The sequence below is a fragment of the Thermobia domestica genome, chromosome 3, assembly GCF_964235325.1.
Source record: "Thermobia domestica chromosome 3, izTheDome1.hap1.1, whole genome shotgun sequence".
Classification (NCBI taxonomy): Eukaryota; Metazoa; Arthropoda; class Insecta; order Zygentoma; family Lepismatidae; genus Thermobia; species Thermobia domestica.
In genome coordinates, this window is record NC_137456.1 from 115,299,143 (window position 1) to 115,323,975 (window position 24,833).

Here is a 24,833-nt window from a genome sequence, read left to right on the forward strand (position 1 = left end):
CCCTCCTCCTTGTACCGCCTAATTTCGCGAAAATGTCTTTCCTATCGATCATGGATGATGAGTGTTTTATACGTCCATATTTAAAACCGATTTCCTTCATTACGTTTCGGGTTGTAGTATTACTTACAATAGGCAACTCTTCATCTTCAGCAATAGTGCGAGCAATTTTTTCTACCGTTGGTACTTCGTTTCTTCTATAAAAATCATTAATTTTCTTCCGCACACTACCCCTCCCAAAATTATCTAATTTTCTGCACTTACTTTCCCCACGATCACTTCGATTTGGTCACTTTTGCCCGGAGTTGTAAATTCTCCTGCGCTGTTGAATTCACGTTTCACGCCAAATATTGCTGCAGCATTAACACCAGTGAAGTATGCTGTCATATCAACTATTTCCTCAACAGTTTTGTCTGCATATTTTTCTCTTAGTCGAGCCAGGGGTGTAGCCAGCAGGTTTGTGTAGGGGGGCCCGTCGTTTTTTAGGGGGGCCAGCTACAATATACAAAGTAAAAAAAAAGTGTTGCTGTTAATGTTTTGGGGGGCTGAAAGAAAGGAAAAATTTTGGTTTTCTTCTGGAAAACTAAAAACACTATTTTAGCTTATTATTATTATTATTATCCATAAATTATATTCAAGATAGTTTTTATTATGCTTAATCAAGAACTACTGCCCGGGACCAAACGCTATACTTTTGTGCATAACTATAAAGGTAACCAAGAAAGTTCTGTCTCTTTTCGTGGAGGTCTGTGTTCAATTGGACCTCACACCATGAGTTGAATGCGAGTGGAGATAAGGCGAACGTCAGTTGTTGGTGTGGGTATATCCAACATACTACCTGGTTGTGGCAATTAAGACACACCGTGAACTTGCGTAAAGACAGAGGGAACATGGGATCCACAGAGCGTCATAAGAGCATGTGTGCTGAACGAGTTCAAATGGAGGTCAAACGCCGCTGTAGCGGGACAGAAGATATGCCAGGCCTTTGGTGAGGGTGTCGTGACGACGCGGACATTGCAGCGATGGTTTAACAAGTTTAAGGACGATGACGAAACTCCCGAAAACACCACGTGCCAGAAGACCAACACATGTACAGAGAGGAACTGGGGCTACAATTCAGTATGTGGTGAAACCATTCGGTAGCACATCCATCAACTTGTGAAGCACTACAATTTGGATGGATGGGTCTCACATATTTTGACTCCGGGACAGAAGGCAACGCGGCAGTCGCCTGTCTTTATTTACTGTTTCGGAGCCATTTCTGGACAGGGCGTTGACATGTGATAAAAAGTGTGTCTTATACGAAGCTCCACGGCGCCGTCATCATTGGTTAGCATCCCATGAACCAATTTCAAAACAGCCGAAACCACTGTACCAGAATAAGGTCCTTCTGTGTGTTTGGTGCATCATGCATAGGGGACTGCTACCAGCTGGTCAGAAATGAAAATGAAATTTTTGAGTTTTACGTTCCACGGTTATGCCGGTTAGGCTAAAGGAGACGGTGATGGTGAGTAATGAATAAAATGGTGGAATTAAGAAAGTGGGAGGAAACGGGAGAACACCGAGAAAACCCACGCACACGGTGTTTGTCCACCACAAAGATCGAACCCGGGACCCCAAGCACCAGAAGTGAACGCTCTACCACTGAGCCACCGCGGCCCTGACCTGGTCAGAGTATCAATGCAACTGTGTAGTGTCAGCAGTTGAGCTGTGCTCAACACAAACTCAAAACTCTGGAGCCATCATTTCTGAATTGCAAATGTGTCCTCGTTTACAGGACAACGCTAAGTCCCACGTGGCTAGGATGACACAGGACACCATTTTCCGCCTTGGATAGGAAACAATATTGCAACCATGATATTCCCCGGGTATTGCATCGTCCGATTATCACCTGTTCCATTCTTTGGACAATCACCTTAGAGGACGCCAGTTCAAATCCCTAGTAAAAGTCCAAAATGCACCTGATACTTTCTTCGTTTCACGGCCCACGAAGTTCTACCGCGATGGATTCCATGGTCTTCCAGAATGTTTTCAGAAGGTCGTCAATGCTGAAGGGAACTATTTTTAAACTTCCAGGTTAGGTGACATATCGATGTTCGCAGGTGGTGGGTGAAAAAGCAACAAAACTTTTCTTGGTTGCCTTTATATTTAAATTTAAGACCTTGTATACAGTACCTATCTATATAAGATTGATTTTCTTTGAAATTTCACTTAATTTCTTTACGGTTTCCTGACAAAAATATTTATTTATTATTCGTGACTAAGAAAAACATTTTATTACACTGAGTAGAAATAAAAAAGAGAGCGAATAAAATTCAAATTGAATAAAATCATTGTTTCTCACCAAATTTTCCATCCTCTATGTCTTTTAAAACACTTGTTAAAGCAAATAAAAATAGTGCCTTTGTTTTATGGCTGTATTTGTAGTACCTTGTTAAAATGTTTGTCTTCAAACTGTCAAATATAAATCGCAGTAAATTGTGTAATCTGCTGTCACAAAAAAGTATCCTATTTTTCGATCGGTATAAGGAAGAAATACTATACTATCTTTCGATGGGTATGGAAAAAGCAATATTTCTCCATACTATTTTACCATAAATTATTAATTGTCAATAAACTTTGTTACTTTTAAATGAATAAAGCGATATAATTTTACTGTGATGTTTTAAAAGCTGGTCATTTGGGGGGCCCGGCCCCGATGCCCCCCCCCCCTTGGCTACACCCCTGAGTCGAGCGTACACATTGATGACAAGCTTGACTTTGAAGAGGTTTCTCTTTCTCGTGTTTGCGATAATACCGAGAAGGTGATTCGGATTCATTCATATTTTCAATTTCGCGCTCAACACTCTCCATTGTTTCAGTTTCACTACACCCACGTACTAACACTAACGCACGCTCGCAGAGTATTGTTACCATCTGCATAACAATTGCAGAGGTTACACGTGACTCCCGTTCTTTGTTTTGTTTCATTTATCAGCAGGCAAAGAAGTTCCTTACGGGGTTGCTACTCTACTTAATTTATATATATATAATATTAAGACATTTCCTATCCACTATGGACGATTTCCAACATTGATCCATCAACTAATTGTAGTGGTCTTCTGTTTTTGATATAAGATTTTTCAAGTTTATAATTTTGCAACACTTGCAAGAGACTCGCATCTTAGATGCCGCCTTTTCACTCCTTTCTTTCCTTCCCTCTTTTCAGTTCTGAATCATGACGTCATTTTCACAACCCGTTACTAATGAATATTGTTCCTGTATTGGCATTTTTATATATTTACATTCAATTAGCTCTTTGAATTGATCTTGTAATTTATTTCGTGTGTAATGTGAAGAACTATGTCATGCGCGGAGTGGCTGGAATTGAAGCTGCGTATCTCGGCTATCAGGATAAAGTCGCGTCTAGTATAGTAAGGTACCCTATGTTAAAAGAAAAAAGTAATGTTTCTAGTTCAGTGGGCTATTCGAATGGAACACAAGGGCACGCAAAAAATAACACAGGGAACATGTACCTTGAAAACCTCAAGTTGCTTTCATAACAATGTTGTATTGTTTCTTATGGTAAGAGCACAAAAGGTAACAGCCTACTGAACTGACAACGTTGCTTTTTCATTCAACATACGGGGTCTTAAAAATACGGAGCCCACTGTTGGTTGCACGTCATCGGCATATTTTAAAATGGTATGTCAACGAAATTTCATACCATGTATGGTGCTTTCACTCATCACTGCATCGCACCCCAAATGCACTAATGTCACTGCAAGATGTCCGGAGTGCTGCAATTTCACACGGCATTGTTCAGCAATACAGTTTCCTGACTGACTCACAATAATTTGTTTTAAATACTCAAAGTAATCCAATGAAATTGGATTACGTAAATTATGCTTCAAGTAAAACATTTAGTTCTAAAAACTTTGATTCTGTTATCAAGTGACTGAATTTCGTGAGATGGTTGCTAGCTAGGTTTCTCCTACACTTTGAGTTAAAACTCACTACACAGAAATACCTTAACAAATCACTACAGAGTGGACAAAAAAGTCACTTTCCCAAAAACAAGTTTTCTTAACAAATTGGAGAAAGCTATTTTGTACCCACCCCATATATAAGAATGTTTCAGTTCAAATAAATTCTAACTAGCAATATTGCTGACTGGCGCCTACCTGTTTCGCGTCTGTCGGTTTTCAACATAGCGGACGAAGAGCGATTGACGTTTGAGCAAAAAGTGAAAAAGAAGCAAAAAGTGCGGCTGCAACTCAGGAATGTTTTCGTCTTCATTTTTGTAACAGGTGGCTACACAAACTGTGTATAGGCTATCCACTGACTTTGACATTGATGGTAGTGGTTTTTAAAGAAAATGACTACGTCTCTCCACAGTCCATACTCCAGAGAATATTGCCACGGTGCGAGTGGCTTTGACACAGACCCTAGTACGTCAACCAGAAGAGCTTCTGCTAAGTTAAGACATTGCACGTTGTTCTCTTCAAAGAATACTACAGAAAGATCTGCATTTATTTCCATACAAAATTACAGTGTTATATAAACTAACCGTCATTTTTTTTCCCCAGGGAATTCGAGAGGATTTGTGCCATAAGGTTGTAAATAATGTGAATGTTCGTTTCAATAAAGTTTCATCTTCAAATAGATGCAAATATTGAGCATGTTTTTCGCGGTCATTAATCATGTACATTCCAAAGAATAAATCAAAGTTCAGTTGTATCCACACCCGCAGCAAAAAACTTGCAACATGAGCATGTAAGTTTATTGTGAAACGACGAAGTCTTTTGCTCCAAAATAAATGTGCAGGGGAGGACGCCGAGGTTTCTCCTGGCGTGATTCGTGCCACTTAGACGTTACGTTGATTTCCTGCGCTGTTAGGCGTACTTTCACAATAAACTTACATGCACATGTTGCACGTCTTTTGCTGCGGTCTCTACATTAAAAATTATATTACGAAATTTAAATATACATTATTTATTAAGATATACGCAGAACAACTTGTTTCATAACCATACAAAATATGTGCAAATATGACAGTCAAAATAGCAGACTTCCGTAATTGTACAAAGAGGGCGTGAGAGTTCAATAACAATAAAACAAGCAGCTACACTTAAGTATCAACTGTAACAATTTCAATGCTGACATGACAACTCTACAGTGTAAACTGGGCATTACAGTTAATAAAGATATTCATATAGAATTAAACTTTAATGTTTCGTTTTTGTACAGCTCTTTGCAACAGAATTGAGATTACGACCTTATCTTTGGTTGAAACTGGATGGAACATAAAGTAATATCATTGATTAATTATCTCTGTCTTAACTATACAAAGACTGCATTAAAAACTTTGCTATGTTTTGTGTAAACTTGCTCCGCTGGAACTACTTTTGACCTTTTCACACTGAAACTGATCTTGACCGTACATTCATTTATAGCAACATCCATCAATTCCAATAGAAACTTCTGAGTTCCTTTACCCATCTATCTTATGAGTTCCTTTCTTATTAGCTCGAAACCTCGTTTCTTGTATAGAATTTTCCTGTCGTTGCACAACTAAAGTATTATTACTACCTTGTTCAATTCAAACAGGTTGTACGTTTTATACGATTTGCAAACCAGCTTCAAATGACTTTGGTATTAATAATTATTATTGTTACTTACTTTCTTCTTCTTTTTGTTACTTCCTTTATGAATGCATTATAATTCCACTTATGGAAATCAGTACACACACGTACATCCACTTTTCATACTGATTTAAATGAATTTTTGTTAAGCAAGATGAACCATCCTTACCCCAAAACAACTTCTATATTAATCAGACTTCAAATGGGCATTCGAAATTGATACATAATTCTATATATATATAAACATGCCTACTTATACTGCGTAAAGTATCTACATACGAAGTGAATTATTACTGTTAATACTTTAATTGCTAACGTATTGGGGCGATTGAAACGCTGCAAAAATTTTATTTTCATTCCTTTATAAAACATTCTGCAATTATAAATAAATGCGTTGTTTGATTCCTACAGCTTCACCAACCTTTCATTAGACTGTCATCGCTCACGAAATACATATTGCACGTAATAACATTACGAAACACATACTGTAATCCCATTCATATATCGCCAACAGGGATTAACCGACAATTTTTGAACAATTACTTCTAAACAAACAAACGAAACATACAAATAAAGACCTAATTATTACTTATAATGGAAAATGTGATAAATATATTATACGATAGCAAATTCTTCTTGTATATAAAGTGGAATCATCAAAGAAATGAATCAAAACGCGTAGAACGAATAACAATCATAAAGTATTCACTAATCTCAGACAAAATCATTATTGCCATCGCTATGTCCCTATAATCTTCTAATCTATGTATTCCTTAATCTGTATTCTATTTACTGACAGTTGCAATACGATGAATGACATTATGAATCTCAAACTCTTCTTGCAAGGCGTAACTTCTGCTACAAATTCTGCAATAAAACGGTTTATCTGGAGTGTGAACCTTTGTATGGCACCTCAAACTTATTTTGTAACTAAATGCTTTACCACATATATCACATACGAATGGCTTTTCTCCGGTATGTATTCGTAAATGTACTTTCAATGCCGAACAACTACTGTAGACTTTGGAGCAATAGGAACACATGTTTTCTTTGATTGTACCTCGACGTACAACTGGATCTCCGCTTTGACTTGAGCTGAAAAATAAACAAAGGGTCATGACATATCTTTTTCTATTGTGTCTAGCAATGAATTTTAAAAGTAAATCATAATAGTAAAATTCACCTTAGAGAAAGGAACCATTCCCGAAATTACTGTTAATAACGAATTTAGTGCATCTTACCAGCCAATATGCTGAACTCCAGTAGCAAGGTAGCAAAACAGTAGGAAGTAAACTTTCTTCCATCGTATATTGCATATGTTTATGCCAATACTAACAAATTGTCAGGGGTATTAATCAACAGAAAATACTTTGTGACTCTCCTCGAAATTGGGCAATCTTGATTTACACAAAAACATCTGCCGAGAAATGCTGCACTATCGATAGCTAAAGTTAGTAAGGAGTAGTTTCAGTAAAATGTAACATTTTCCATCATTCCCAAAGTGCTATACATGCCTACTTACTGTATAAAGCACCTGTATATAAAGTTAACCACCACTATTTTAATTGCTAATGTGTCGATGTGATTGAAACTCACGATCTCAAAAACAACTTTTATTCACTTACACAAAATTCTACAATAATATATAAATGCATTGTTTGATCTTTGATAGGCCCCTAGGTTACAGCTGTATTAGTTCTTCATTGATCTGCCACTGCTTACGAAACACATATTGTACGTAATAAGACTCATATAGTACATATCAACCAAAATTAACCTTATCTTTTTTTTAGTAACTACTTTTAAACAAAAATACATACAAATGAGATTTGTTTACTTTTATTTTTTAAAATAAAAACTTATAACCAAAATGCTTCATGTGTAATCTAATCATAAATTCGTTTTGAATATAAAGCCGAATCTAGATCAAATATTACTTTTTAAAAAACGCTTAAAACAATCAAAAAGAAATATACACATTATTTCTGAAAAAAGAAAAAGGATTTCCAATGTCCCTTCAGCATCAGCAAACGCATGCAACTAAGTATGCACTTCTTAATCTGCATTCTCTTCACTGACAGTTGAAATACGATGAATGAGACTATGAATCTGGAACTCTTCCTGCAAGGCATAGCTTCTGCTACAAATTCTACAATAGAAAGGTTTATCTGGAGTATGAACCTTTATATGACACTTCAAACTTATCTTTTGACAGAAGGCTTTCCCACATATACCACAAACGAATGGTTTTTCTCCGGTATGTGTCCGTAAATGCAATTTCAATGCCGAGTAACAACTATAGACTTTGGAGCAATAGGAACACACGTTCTCTTTACTCCTATCTTGACGTAGTACCACATCTGCATCTCCGGTTTGGCTTGAGCTGAAAGATAAACAAAGAGTCACTGACATGTCCTCTTCTTGTATCTAGCAAGTAAGCCATAATATAATTCACCTTTGGAAAAATAAAATTTGCCGACTTTCATTAAATAATGGATTTACTAGATATGAACCAGCCAATAAAATTCTTTAAGTCCAGTGACAACCTAGCCAAACAACAGAAAGGAAGTTTCCTCGTCTTCACTAACAAATTGTCACAAGTGTTAACCAAGAAAAATACTTTGTGCCCCTCCCTCTGTGCTCCTGCTGCGCTCGTCCCTCTGTATTCTCTATACAGTAGGCATTCTTCAATCTGGCATGTTCAGGCATCGCCGGCAACGATCCCTTACCATATCCCTCTCGTAACATGAGATTTAGCGTACACGGGATAGTTGACCTTTCGACCGTTGTGGCGCCACTAATGTGCACTAAACAGAAGGACAGGTTGTCTGTCACGTAAGTTTGACCGGTGAGTGGATTAAGCAAGTATAGCGTGGTCAGAATTGCCAAATAAAAATAGTCTAAATAAGGGGTGGGTTGACGAGTTTCAATGAGTATTAACGGGAAGAGTTTTAATAAACATGATCTAGTGTTAGAAAATGAGCCAGGCATCACATAAAAAAGAAATCATTTCAGACTGAAAGAAATACAAAAGTATGAACTAATACAAAGAGTTAATATAGGTCTAAGAAAAAATAGGTAAATCTTACTTTTAAAACATTGAATTTACGTAATCTAAACAATTTCAAAAATCCTACTTCACGCTTGACTTAACCGTACTTATAATCTTTTTCAAGTTTGGATTTTTCTTTCGGCTGTCCAAAAACTCAGCTGTCATCAACTGGATAGAAACACATATTTCTGTGTCAGTCCATTTCAAATTCATATGTGAGAAAACTCTTTCCACAAATGAATTTGACCATGGGATCCTTAGGCAAAAGAAGACGACTTTAAATAAATTTGGCAAGTCGGAGCTTTTTTTGAAATAGCATTTGCCATTTACTGGACATACTCATGACGACTCATTAAAAATTGCGGGCTCCAAATTCTACTACTATTTCAAAGGAAAATATTCCCGATCACTTTCCTGATTCTGAAGCATATATCCCCATGCGAGATACAGTTACAGAATTGTTGACTGGTCTTCATACTGATCCTAGTAAGTGTTGTTTTTTGCTTGTGTAATTAATTTTATTTATGTTCCTGAGTAGTAATGGGATCTATGCGTAGGTTGGTTCTTTCATAAGAAAAAATAGACCTAAAACCTTTAGCTTATGGGCAAGAATGCCGATTTCTGTGTAACTTTGGAGGAGCCTATGACAGATACGCTTTAGTAGAACAAGAAAACGAATTATCATGTACTGTGGAAATTGGAGAACCTACTTCAACTTAGCATTCCCCCCCCCCCATTAGGGTAGCCACTTTCAACTTCGAGGGGCTTGGTCTCAAAAGCTTCCCAAGATTAATGCCCTTGTTAATGGGATAGGTAAAAAAAACCAGAGCCTTTATTTCATATACTATCCCAGTATTTGGTGTGCCAGCGGTAATCCCAGATTCCCCTAATATTTATTTAGATAAAATGATTTTATTTACTTTTGTGAAATATCGTAGTAACATATTAGTAGGCTCCTATTTACATCTTAATAAAACAGATAATGATAATATACAAAGATCCCATGTTTTAGAAAGATAATTATGAATTTCTGACATCTACCATATGAAACCTACTAATACGATAGTGCCAGGGAAAAAATAGTCTATAACCATTTTGCACTAGGAGAAAAATAGACACATTCATTCAAGTGTAAACTAAAAGTGAAATTCAGTTAAATCATAACACAAATGAAATCCAATCCTTAACAATTCAGACTGTACACACTATATGCACAATAAGAAATTAGTAAACTCATAACACTTTTAAGAAATTAGTCAATTCATAACATTTTAGCCTATAGTTCACTACAATTGTCACAATTTTTATAATACTTTAATGTTCCCATTTATGGTTTTCTTTTCAGATATTTTATCAGGAACAGTGAAATTAGCTTCTGCTTTCTTAGGAAGTTTTGTAGATCGGAAAATTATTCAAAGTATAGATTGTGCCTCATGTCACAAACTTATCAGCCAGGACAAATGCAATTCCACGCTTATGAGCCTGATATATAAACAAGACAGTAGAAACGTAATGTGCTATCCTACAAAAGAACTGGTACGGGTGATTCATGTTGTTGAAAAGGCCCATCGGTTTGTGATACCCGAATTTCGAAACTCTTTCCGCCTATATTGTATCCTTTCTGCAACACGTTTAGTATTTGCAGTGCCTCTTTTCAGACAATCATTCATTCAAATTAAGTATAAAAATTTGCGATGTAATAGTTCCAGTGTTGCTGAAGAACATAGCGGATGTTGAAACATGATATTTTGAACATGCAAAATTTCTAAATGCGAAGCAATTATCTGGGAAAGTGCCTCGTTTGTAATTTGTAAAGGATTTCTTCCCGGTGTGTTTGTGTTATCTTTTATTCTTATTTAATCGATACTAATTTATTCAATTTTAAAAAGTTTAGTTTTTGTGTTACTATATGGGGGGCGGGGACTTAAGAATTATTTTCCTGTTATAGCTAACCGTTTCATTTGCCTGCTACATAGAGAAAATATTGGTGCACGTAACTAGCGCCACAGCGGCTCCTCAAGGAACTAGGCCCTGTTCGCTTGTCTGTGCTATTTGGGAAGGTGCTAAGAGATCGTAGTCGGCGATGGTTCAGGATTACGGCCGTTCCGGAATAGCAATTTTGGCAAATTATCGAACGTCAATCTAGCTTTAATGGTGATACCGAAGATATATTATTCTAGGTAAAAATATGAACGACTAAAATATGTATTTCGTATGTTTACACACATCTTGAAGGTGTGCAGACGGTATAAATATTTTATTACACGAAGTATTTAGTCATTTTTACATCATACATTGCCGAAGAACCAATATTGAAATTACGCAGTATGACGTTTTTGTTTTCACCTTTTTCGAGACAATTAATTATCTTTATTTTTTGTTGTTATATTAAATCACCTGCTTACGCTTATTAGCGTAATTAGCACTCGTGCTAGGTTTCAAAAATATTTTACAGTACAGTACACTGTATGTACACAATTATAACATTGTGCAAACATGATATATATAGTAGGAACATTGCCTATCGTGACCGCCCTGAGGCGATATTATATTAATCCTTAGGATAGGTATACAGGTATATACGGGCTTACGATAGTTTTTTATATGGTTAGAGGGACTTTTACCTGTTTGTGGACCGATAATGACGTAATTTTACCCATAATTCACCTGATTTTCCATTAAACAAACACAATTCATTTTTTATTAGGCATTAGAAACCCCTATTCATTTTTTATTAGTCCTCAGAAAGCCCTATTCATTTTTTAGCAACCCTTAGAAGGCCATGTTCATTTTTTATCAGTCCGCAGAAGGCTTTGTTCATTTTTTAGCAACCCTTAGAAGGCCATGTTTATTTTTTATCAGTCCGCAGAAGGCTTTGTTCATTTTTTAGCAACCCTTAGAAGGCCATGTTTATTTTTTATCAGTTCGCAGAAGGCTTTGTTCATTTTTTATTAGTCCTCAGAAAGCCCTGTTCATTTTTTAGCAACCCTTAGAAGGCTCTGTTTATTTTTTTATTAGTCCACAGAAAGCCCTGTTATTTTTTACCAGCGACCAATGTTTATTTTTATTGCACATTAGAAAGCTCTATTTATTTTAACAGTGCTCAGAAAGCACTGTTTGTTTTTTTATTTACCTTATGACGCGTGTAAGATGTTTCCGCAGGCGCCATTACTGTATGGTATTGTTATAGATTTTTTATACATTAGTAATTGTTTTGTATGATTACGTGATTACTTATAGCCATACCCGTTTTGGATGGCTTTATGGACTTGGAATTACACGACGTGGCGCATATATATGTGGGAATTACGTATTGCTTTACATGATATATTTATATAATTGCAAACGCGCATTATTGTTATTGAATTTTAAAACTAATTAACTTATAGAATTAATTAACCTATAATACTTACCATATATATATACTTACGTATGAAGAATTGAGCTTTGCCACTTGTGGTTTATGATGGATGGAATTGTTTTTCCAATATGGCGATGTCGCGTGATTGTTGAACAGAGGTTCCTCCATAGTAGGACTTTGAAATACAAATACGCGCATTTTGCTTGCATTACCGTGTAGATTGATGCTAACTAATCTTGTGAAGAATTTGGTTGCGCGAAGTTGCATAGTTTATTACATTATTACACTATATGTTTAATTTATATTAAATTTTGTTTTACCGTGTGTTTAATTATTATAAAATTGAAATAATAATAATAGATAACGATACATTTTAATAAAGAAAGCGGAACCCCACAGTACTATGATATGTACAACTGTGCTGCCATCTATTGACAATAATTACAACTCCATTTAACAGACACGTTATATGGGAGACTGATACAGAATGAATGGGAGACTTAAGATGAATTACATGAGATTTAGATGTACAAGAAAGAGAAGAGAATAAAATAAATAGAGAAAAATATTATTGTTTATTGAATTGAAGCAGCATTTAAGCGTAATATATTAGTTTGTAATGAGGTTATTAAATTAGGTTTAACTGGATACGTATGCACTTTGTAGGATAGTTTATTATTTATTTAGGATTTTTATTTAATAATATGGTTTGTAGAAGTACAGTGAGTTATTATACAATAGAACAAACTTATATTTTATTTGTATAGATGTATTTAAGATTATATCCGGGTGCAGTTTTAGTAGTGGTTTGCGTTAGCATATTTGAATGTGCGGAACGGCACATGACGGATTTGGAATGGGCGTAGTATTACAATTTTATACGTTGCTTGGGAATTGTTTAGTATCGGTTTGCATTGATGAATATGTCGCACGGATTGAGGAAATGGTAAAGAATGTTTTATGCTAATTGGCACTACGATTTCCATTTGAAAGAATTAGATAAATAATAGCTTGAAAATATTTTAAATTGGATTACGGTATGGAGCATAATATTTAAGTATATTGTATTTACTGCGAAATAGAGAATATATATATATATGTAGCTGCAATTATTGAATTAACAAGTACCAGAGATAATTATAATGTTTTTATTTACAATGTATTGAATTATAAGAATATATATCCCTTATAATATTTGATAGCAGTTGGGAAGCTTTATATGATGATTGATTTTTACGTGCGGAACTGATTTAATTTGAAGCAACAGCAAATACATTTGACAGATAATTGCCGTATTTGCAACCATTGAAATGGGTATAAAATGTTTTATGTATGTAAAGATATTTAATATTTTTGTTTGTAAAGGACGAGATAATTTTATCAGTTAATGTATAACATTACAGATATGGTTTTAAGCTATTTTAGAAGGAGCTTAGGAGATAACGAAAATTATTATGGAATGAGACCACCATGATGTATAGGGAAGATGACATATGGAATATTTGGTAAAGTTTTATTATTTTAGGAAATAATATTATATTAATTAATACGAAGGCCAATATTTTTTAAGAGAAACCCATATTTTAGTATTGGTGTACTATTGAAAGCATGAATTATCAATTTTGAAGGCATAAGATATACACAAAGACTTGTATTTACTGGTGTTATTGTTTTACATTTACCGGAGAGGATGTTGGTGCACTTTGAATAGATTTGAATTATTGGAATATAGTATTTTTATACTTAGGGACTTATTTATAAATACAACTTACGAAATTAGAATATTAACGAATGAATTATTTTACATTGTACCTAATTATATATATTTTAATGTTATTGACTAGTTATTTAAAATTTAGACGAATTGTACTTTTAGTGCTGGAATGCTATATTTATATTTGTATAGATCAGGTACTAATACGGAACACATTGATTAGCATACAACTTTGCAGACTATATATTTGCGTAGACGAAATTATGAAAACTTTTGATTTTATTATTTAACACGCTTACACGAAAATAATTGTACAATTAGAAATTGTTGAAAGTTTTGAATAGGCAATTTATGTATATGTGTGATGTAGTACAAGTATTTGGAATATATGTATTGTATTGTGTTATCAATTATTGATACAAATAGGGCTGAAGGATCTACGTAGTATTTGCGTTTGCGACAATATAAATGTTATGAGAATGACATGATACTACGTGAATGTCAGACTTGCATTATATAGTAATTAGATTTATGTTTTATTAAGATATAGATGTACATACTACGCATTAATACAGACACAGATTGATTTATTTTATTTTAGGCATGAAAGAGAAAACCCATATATTGGCGTTGGCTGTGGAAAAACACAGACATGCGTACATTACATTTTTTTTTTATACTAGTATTTGAAAAGTTACACACAATATAAAGCTTAATTTAGCTTATGTTTTACGATTATGAGGTGCGTATTGCTTGACTTGGCCATGGAGGCGATGCAATTTATGCTTAGGGCAGTTAAAATATGGGATTATATATGGGAACTTATATGCGAAAATTTGGTAGACAGAACATTTTTTTCCTCTTATTTAAAAAGTATTGTATAGTTACAAGAGAATTTTTGAAACGATTTTAATTTATTTAGGAAGTACCATATACAATATTATAATTATTTATGGTGAATGCGGTAGCAATAACAGATTGCGTGAAAATTTGTGGAGCCATCTATTGTATAAATTGGAAAACACAATTATGACTGTACTCGATAGAGGCAGACGATGATGAATTACACACTTGTAACATTTGTGATAACTACATAAAATGTTATGAGAACGAGATGATATTACGCGAATGTCAGACTTGCATTATATGCTAATTAGATTTGTTTTATTAAGATATAGGTGTACATATTATACGTTAATACAGACACACAGTGAATTATTTTATTTGTACATGAAAGAGAGATACCACATATATGCGTTGGTTGTGGAAATGCAGAAGCATGTGAACATTGCAACCTAGCATTGTCATATGAACAAATACACAAAATATAAAGTTTAATGTAGTTTATTTTTAATATTTAACAAGAGTTTCATTCCCATCCAATGGATGGGAGAACTGTAGAAGGCAATACCTTTTTTTTTTGTGTGGCAAGAATTGTAGTTTATACTCATGACACTTAAAATATGAGAGTATATATGAGAACGTATATGCGAAACAATTTTGTAGACAGAACTTTTTACTTATTTAACACTGCTGTGTAGTTACAATAGAGAATTTTGAACCCGATTTTAATTTATTTAGGAATGATCCAATATAATATTATAATTACTTGTTGTGAACATGGTAGCAACACATGATTGCATGAAAATTTGTGGAGCCATCTATTGCATAACATGGAAAACACGATTATGGATGTACTTGATAAAACTACACGGTGAAGAAGTATATAATTAAAGCATCTGTGACAATAACATAAAATTTTATGAGAACGAGAGATACCATGCGAGTGTGAGACATGCATTATATATTGAGTAGATTTATGTTTTATTAGGATATAGGTGTATATACTACACCTTAATACAGACACAGAATGAATTATTTTTACTTTGTGTATGAAAGAGAAATTCCCCATATATGCGTTGGTTGTGGAAAAACAGAAATATGCGTACATCACAAATTCCACATTAGTATATGAAAGATACATAGTATATATACTTTAATGGAACTTATATGTTTGTTTGTTTATAGCTAGTTATATTGACTTGTACCCTTTTAGAGGGTTACGCACTTTTTTAGGGAAGAGTGATGTATAATTGGAGGATTTAAGGATTGTGTGATGGTTTCATAGAAATTTTTAATACATTATAATAATTGCTAAGGTCTTAAGGATCTTTCCGATTCTTAACATTTGCTGGATGAGGCGAGGTGTGCTAGTACATCACAGCACATAAGTGTTAGGCAGATGAAGTTTTTTTTTTTTTTTTTTGCCTAGGGGTTGCTTAAGGCTTTAATGTAGACAATGGGAACCCTGGTAGTGGTAGATGGATTTAGTGTACAAATAATGGAAATATGAGTGGAAGATGATCATGAACTTGATAATTTGTGAGGTCCTATTGGTCTAAGGGCTTAGGAGGTAGATTGTAGCAATAGAGAGTATAGACTAATGATAGCGCTGGAGGATAATATTGACATGGAGAAGAATGGAGAGCTAAAAGGTGCGTAGTATTTTAAAGTAGAGGGCCATAGGCTATAACGAGAGCATATGTATGCGAGACGTAAAGTTTTAAGATGAAAGTGAAGTGTAGGAAACTGAATTTGGTTGTACAAGTTTGTTGTAGGACTACACAGTTTGACTCGATATGCAATGCGGAAAGCACATTGTTTTAACATTAATAAGTTTTTTAAATTGTGTGGGTGGTTTAATTCATGCAGCATTTTCATAAGTTAGCACAGGCCGTAAAGAGGCCTTGTATGTATTTAGAATTGTGTTCGCTTTTAGTACCCAGGACGTTTTGCTGACCTTTTTTAATAAGTTAACTCTATTGTATGCTTTTTTGCGAATGTTTGAAGATGTTTTCAACTGAGATGTTTAGTGAATGTGAGCATTAACTAAGTTACACTTGAATGTGCTTGGAGGAGAGTTTGGTTTAGTTGTAGGGAAAGGCAGTTAGGATTTTTAGGGATTTTTGATGTTTTTTACGGAGGAATGAAGATGATAATTTGTGTTTTTTGTGGCGATGATTGTTAGTTTTCATTTGCTGCACCAGTGAAGAAAACTGTTAATTACTATCTGTAGAGCAGTGTTGACGGATTGGATACTAGATTTTAACGCAAGAAAGGCAGTGTTGGTGGCATATTGAAAGAGATGAAGTTTATCAGGAAGTGGAGGCATAAGATGGAGATCTGGTGACAGAGCAGATTTTAAGGTACTTAACAGTGAAGGAAAATAGGATGGGAGAGGCAGTTATTTATTGAAACATATGACAGGCGATGGATTTAAAAAATTTGCATATCAGTTTTATATATGAGATAGGAAATTGAAGATGAATTAATGTGTATACAAGTGTGCTGTGTTTTACTCTGTTAAATATTTTTGAGGTCAAATAATACAAGACATAATGGTTTGACTTAATTATAGTGTTGTGTAACCATGGTGGTTAAGACTGGTAGTTGATTGTTGATTGAATATTTCGGACGAAATTTTGCTTGATTTATGGGAAGTATTTGACGTCTTTTATGTATACATGCAGACGTCTTACTATAATACGTTATAGGGTTTTACTAAAAGCAAACGTTAACTGAATTGTGCGGTAGGATGATAAGATGGTACGAGTTTTTTTTTTTAGAAACATTATCGTCTTAGGTTTTCCAGGTGACAGGAAAATATCCAGTGTGCAGAATGAAAGTAAAAATTGTGGCTAACAAAGTAAGTAATATAAGAGGGCATAGTTTTATATGACGATAGTTTATTGAATTAAAGACAGATGCACTATTCTTTTTGTTACGAACAACTGTACTGATATTTTGAACTATGATTGGGTTGTTTGAGATTTATTTTGCGGATGAGTATGAAAGATATGAGGTTGTAATGAAGGAGAAGATGAAATGACTGTGTTGGATGGATGTCTATATGAATATGTGGGACGGAGTGGTGTGAAGAAGTCTTGAAGGAAATTAGCAAAAACATCAGCTTTGGAAGAGTTTGTCTATATAGATAAGGCATCATTTAATAATGGATATGATGTTTTACTGCTTTTGCAAAGAGCATTGAAATGTTTTCAGTATTTGTTAGGATGAGTGACGTCAGAGAGAGTATTACAGATTTTATTCCGACACCGTAGATTGTAAGCACAGATATATTTTTTGATTAACCTTTGAACTTTTGGTGGTGATGAAGTGTTTTTGGATTTTTATACGTTGATATTTACGATAAAACTGTTGAGATTGAGTGATAAATGTGAGATATTTTGGTGGCAATGTTGGTCGATAAGTGGTTAATGTAGTTACTGGTATGTAAAGTGAACTAGCTTTTTTGGATTGAAGTTATGATGATATGAATGTTATGATACAGTTTGTTTTTGATGTACGAGCTTGCAAAGGCTCTATTGCTATCGATAGATATGTTTTCTATTGTTTTCAGGTGAATTTATTAAAATGGACTTTAATTCTTTGAAATTTTTGTAGACTGAGACATATGTTGAGTACTAAACTGTAATGTGATTGGAACATGATTACATCAATTCCTAATGGACTGAGAACATCAATTTAGATTTGTGAAATGTGATTAACAGAAGTAATGACAATATTTGGTATGCTTTGTGATACAAACCTATAGGGATTTTGGAAGATTATGAATGATATCAGTCATGTGACTTGTGACAAAGGTTTGAAAGTTAGATCTTTTTTTTGATCTAATGTGCATGGTGAAGTTGGTTGTAATTATGAATCTCTTTTATAATTATTGGAAATATGCTGCACAATTACAGTAGGTAGTAGTTTTACATGTTTGATTTAAACTCTAGCAACGGTTATAACTATATTACAGAAGTATAAAGTAATGATGAGATGTTTAGCAAGATTTGTCAGCCTACAAAAAATGTTGACATGATGGATTATGTGGAGAAAATTTTATGGATGTTTGAATATTTGAGTGTCTTCTAGGAAGGGGCTATTTTGCTGAATTAATGTATATTAACAAAAAATGACAAATGATGGAGGGAGTGAGAAAAAGGTTTTGTTAAGGATAAACACTGCAACTCGTTTTCCACTAACAGCACTTTTAATAAAACTTTATTTTGACGAAGGGTTTTAATATTGAGAAATATAAAGACTATGTCCATGATCAGTAGGTTAGATAGTAGTTTTCCAATGGTGTTGTATGAAAATAGACATTTTTGACCAGAATAAATAGTATGAAATGTATCATTGAATATTTCTTTTGCTGAGGGGTGATTTGTTTTAAGACATATGAACGCTGATTTGATTGAATATTTTGAAGAGTAAGCGTTAGAAAGTCAGCTATATTACGCACTGTTATAGAAGAGTCCACTGATTGTGGAATGTTTGCAGAATAGTTGTATATACGTATTGGTTTCACCTACTACGGATGAACTTTGGTAGGGACAGGTTTGCTCTTACATTTGTAACTATATGTTGGATGATGTCTGTGGCAAGTGTAACAATTTGGGGCGTTGTTGTAGATGGCAATATGCGTGGTTGGAGTGATTACCAGAATAATAGCTGCAGATAGAGGTATTTGGGCATATTGCGGTAGAGTGTTGATTATATGTCAGCCATTTTTTTTTTTTTTTTTCATTTAAGTGCTAGGGGATGTTGGCGACCGTGTAGGCTTAACTATGTTTTTTGGTATAAATACATACTCCGCTAATTAGAAGAGAATCATTGCTGGTTTGAGAAGATGTTAGTACTCAAACAATGTATGTGAGATATGTAACATTTTTAATTCGTATAACCTTAGGAGTATGTGTTTGCCGTAGATAAGTTTCTCATGAATTTCTTTATTGGTATAATGATCAACACCAAGAATCAGCACAGAAAGGAGAGGAGGACGCCTAGACGGTGGTATTTGCTTGCGTTGAGATACATTGTATTTAGTAAGTTTACCATTTTTTTTTTTTTTTTAAATCGAAGATATTTATAGGTATTTTGTTCTTTATAGTGCTGACCAAGTCTGCATTTTTCTGTTTTTTTTTTTTTTTGAAAATAAACTTATTTTAGTTTTAACTATTTCTTTGAGTGAGCCATGAGGAAAAGTATTTGAACTGTTGTAGAGCAGCTTGTTTATCAGTTGTGAAACGTGAATTGAATTGAAATTGGTCAACAGAAACGAGTAAATTGATTGAGATAAAGTTTGAGTTAAGTTGGAGCCATAGTAGAATTTGTTTCAATGTTCATAGTGTTGTCCACTCTATTTGGTGTAGTGTGTGCTTTCTTTACAGTTGGTGAGAATTGCATTTGGTATGATTAAGTTTGCATGAGTGAAGAGTGGGAAGCCACAAACGTAACAATGGTTTGAGACGAGCTTTTGATACAATCAGATGTGGTTTGTGACTGCATTTTGCGTTTTTTTTTTTTCACATTTTAGTGAAGCAACCAGGAAGTTTACGGTAATTATTGCTAGATAGTAAGGTTACGATTGGTACTTTGATACATTTTGATAGTTTATACTTAGGAGATGACATCAGGAAAGATATGGTAGAGATTTATTATTATTATTATTATTATTATTATCGATAGATACAACATATTATAATTATCAATATAGATTGATATGTTATGAAATATGGAGAATTTAATTGACATGCTAATGTGTTTTTTTTTTTTAGGTTCTGATAAGAATTATTTGACTTATAATACCACAGAGCAATATTTGATTGATATATTAGTGTTATGCTTATGTAATAGATACATCATATCGTATCTAGTATCAACAATTATATTATTTGAAATATGACAAGCACACATGATAGTTGCTAATTTAACTTCTACAATATGATATGGTTTATGAATTCTTGTGGATTAATATTTGATTACTGCAGAATCATTATGTATCAGCATTAAATATAAAGCATCATAACAATTGACAAATATTATCATATTTGAAATTTTAATTGTATGATTGTAAGACTGAAATGTTTAGCTTTACAAAAAATTACGTACAACACAATATTAAATCAAGAATAATCAATATTATACAAATTTAAAACAAACAAAAATGTAAAACTGAAAATAAAAAAGTGCAGAACTAAAACTAAAAGTGCAACTTGAAAACAAAAAATGTAAAACTGAAAATAAAAAAGTGCAGAACTAAAACTAAAAGTGCAACTTGAAAAACAAAAAAGTATAAAGTGAAAATGAAAAGTGCAGAAGTAAAATTTAAAATGCGACTTGAAACAAGAACGTCAAACTGAAACTGAAAAAAAAAAACTGCAAACAAATAATGTAAATTGAAAATATTTTAAAAAAACTGAAACAATATTCAAATGAATTTTGCAACTACATATGTATTGCAAGACTTGCATTTTGAATATTGTTTCAGTTTTTTTTAAAATATTTTCAATTTACATTATTTGTTTGCAGTTTTTTTTTTTCAGTTTCAGTTTGACGTTCTTGTTTCAAGTCGCATTTTAAATTTTACTTCTGCACTTTTCATTTTCACTTTATACTTTTTTGTTTTTCAAGTTGCACTTTTAGTTTTAGTTCTGCACTTTTTTATTTTCAGTTTTACATTTTTTGTTTTCAAGTTGCACTTTTAGTTTTAGTTCTGCACTTTTTTATTTTCAGTTTTACATTTTTGTTTGTTTTAAATTTGTATAATATTGATTATTCTTGATTTAATATTGTGTTGTACGTAATTTTTTGTAAAGCTAAACATTTCAGTCTTACAATCATACAATTAAAATTTCAAATATGATAATATTTGTCAATTGTTATGATGCTTTATATTTAATGCTGATACATAATGATTCTGCAGTAATCAAATATTAATCCACAAGAATTCATAAACCATATCATATTGTAGAAGTTAAATTAGCAACTATCATGTGTGCTTGTCATATTTCAAATAATATAATTGTTGATACTAGATACGATATGATGTATCTATTACATAAGCATAACACTAATATATCAATCAAATATTGCTCTGTGGTATTATAAGTCAAATAATTCTTATCAGAACCTAAAAAAAAAAACACATTAGAATGTCAATTAAATTCTCCATATTTCATAACATATCAATCTATATTGATAATTATAATATGTTGTATCTATCGATAATAATAATAATAATAATAATAATAAAAAATCTCTACCATATCTTTCCTGATGTCATCTCCTAAGTATAAACTATCAAAATGTATCAAAGTACCAATCGTAACCTTACTATCTAGCAATAATTACCGTAAACTTCCTGGTTGCTTCACTAAAATGTGAAAAAAAAAAAAACGCAAAATGCAGTCACAAACCACATCTGATTGTATCAAAAGCTCGTCTCAAACCATTGTTACGTTTGTGGCTTCCCACTCTTCACTCATGCAAACTTAATCATACCAAATGCAATTCTCACCAACTGTAAAGAAAGCACACACTACACCAAATAGAGTGGACAACACTATGAACATTGAAACAAATTCTACTATGGCTCCAACTTAACTCAAACTTTATCTCAATCAATTTACTCGTTTCTGTTGACCAATTTCAATTCAATTCACGTTTCACAACTGATAAACAAGCTGCTCTACAACAGTTCAAATACTTTTCCTCATGGCTCACTCAAAGAAATAGTTAAAACTAAAATAAGTTTATTTTCAAAAAAAAAAAAAACAGAAAAATGCAGACTTGGTCAGCACTATAAAGAACAAAATACCTATAAATATCTTCGATTTAAAAAAAAAAAAAATGGTAAACTTACTAAATACAATGTATCTCAACGCAAGCAAATACCACCGTCTAGGCGTCCTCCTCTCCTTTCTGTGCTGATTCTTGGTGTTGATCATTATACCAATAAAGAAATTCATGAGAAACTTATCTACGGCAAACACATACTCCTAAGGTTATACGAATTAAAAATGTTACATATCTCACATACATTGTTTGAGTACTAATATCTTCTCAAACCAGCAATGATTCTCTTCTAATTAGCGGAGTATGTATTTATACCAAAAAACATAGTTAAGCCTACACGGTCGCCAACATCCCCTAGCACTTAAATGAAAAAAAAAAAAAAAAATGGCTGACATATAATCAACACTCTACCGCAATATGCCCAAATACCTCTATCTGCAGCTATTATTCTGGTAATCACTCCAACCACGCATATTGCCATCTACAACAACGCCCCAAATTGTTACACTTGCCACAGACATCATCCAACATATAGTTACAAATGTAAGAGCAAACCTGTCCCTACCAAAGTTCATCCGTAGTAGGTGAAACCAATACGTATATACAACTATTCTGCAAACATTCCACAATCAGTGGACTCTTCTATAACAGTGCGTAATATAGCTGACTTTCTAACGCTTACTCTTCAAAATATTCAATCAAATCAGCGTTCATATGTCTTAAAACAAATCACCCCTCAGCAAAAGAAATATTCAATGATACATTTCATACTATTTATTCTGGTCAAAAATGTCTATTTTCATACAACACCATTGGAAAACTACTATCTAACCTACTGATCATGGACATAGTCTTTATATTTCTCAATATTAAAACCCTTCGTCAAAATAAAGTTTTATTAAAAGTGCTGTTAGTGGAAAACGAGTTGCAGTGTTTATCCTTAACAAAACCTTTTTCTCACTCCCTCCATCATTTGTCATTTTTTGTTAATATACATTAATTCAGCAAAATAGCCCCTTCCTAGAAGACACTCAAATATTCAAACATCCATAAAATTTTCTCCACATAATCCATCATGTCAACATTTTTTGTAGGCTGACAAATCTTGCTAAACATCTCATCATTACTTTATACTTCTGTAATATAGTTATAACCGTTGCTAGAGTTTAAATCAAACATGTAAAACTACTACCTACTGTAATTGTGCAGCATATTTCCAATAATTATAAAAGAGATTCATAATTACAACCAACTTCACCATGCACATTAGATCAAAAAAAAGATCTAACTTTCAAACCTTTGTCACAAGTCACATGACTGATATCATTCATAATCTTCCAAAATCCCTATAGGTTTGTATCACAAAGCATACCAAATATTGTCATTACTTCTGTTAATCACATTTCACAAATCTAAATTGATGTTCTCAGTCCATTAGGAATTGATGTAATCATGTTCCAATCACATTACAGTTTAGTACTCAACATATGTCTCAGTCTACAAAAATTTCAAAGAATTAAAGTCCATTTTAATAAATTCACCTGAAAACAATAGAAAACATATCTATCGATAGCAATAGAGCCTTTGCAAGCTCGTACATCAAAAACAAACTGTATCATAACATTCATATCATCATAACTTCAATCCAAAAAAGCTAGTTCACTTTACATACCAGTAACTACATTAACCACTTATCGACCAACATTGCCACCAAAATATCCTCACATTTATCACTCAAAATCTCAACAGTTTTATCGTAAATATCAACGTATAAAAATCCAAAAACACTTCATCACCACCAAAAGTTCAAAGGTTAATCAAAAAATATATCTGTGCTTACAATCTACGGTGTCGGAATAAAATCTGTAATACTCTCTCTGACGTCACTCATCCTAACAAATACTGAAAACATTTCAATGCTCTTTGCAAAAGCAGTAAAACATCATATCCATTATTAAATGATGCCTTATCTATATAGACAAACTCTTCCAAAGCTGATGTTTTTGCTAATTTCCTTCAAGACTTCTTCACACCACTCCGTCCCACATATTCATATAGACATCCATCCAACACAGTCATTTCATCTTCTCCTTCATTACAACCTCATATCTTTCATACTCATCCGCAAAATAAATCTCAAACAACCCAATCATAGTTCAAAATATCAGTACAGTTGTTCGTAACAAAAAGAATAGTGCATCTGTCTTTAATTCAATAAACTATCGTCATATAAAACTATGCCCTCTTATATTACTTACTTTGTTAGCCACAATTTTTACTTTCATTCTGCACACTGGATATTTTCCTGTCACCTGGAAAACCTAAGACGATAATGTTTCTAAAAAAAAAAACTCGTACCATCTTATCATCCTACCGCACAATTCAGTTAACGTTTGCTTTTAGTAAAACCCTATAACGTATTATAGTAAGACGTCTGCA

General features: G+C 33.3%; 1 protein-coding gene across 25 annotated transcripts in view; it reads right to left on the reverse strand.

Annotated features, from left to right (window-relative positions):
• LOC145680673 (uncharacterized) overlaps window positions 1–24,833 on the reverse strand; it is a 613,323-nt gene that overhangs the window by 303,863 nt on the left and 284,627 nt on the right. Inside the window, exon 4 of one of the 25 annotated variants that reach the window (XM_081751493.1) lies at window positions 5,968–6,716. The exons of 23 other annotated variants lie outside the window; for them this stretch is intronic. In XM_081751493.1, the coding sequence (XP_081607619.1) occupies window positions 6,407–6,716 (310 nt within the window). In that variant the 3' untranslated portion in view covers window positions 5,968–6,406. Of the gene's footprint in view, window positions 1–5,967; window positions 6,717–7,221; window positions 8,005–24,833 lie in introns of those variants that run through there. One more of the 25 variants, XM_081751484.1, reaches the window with a different exon arrangement.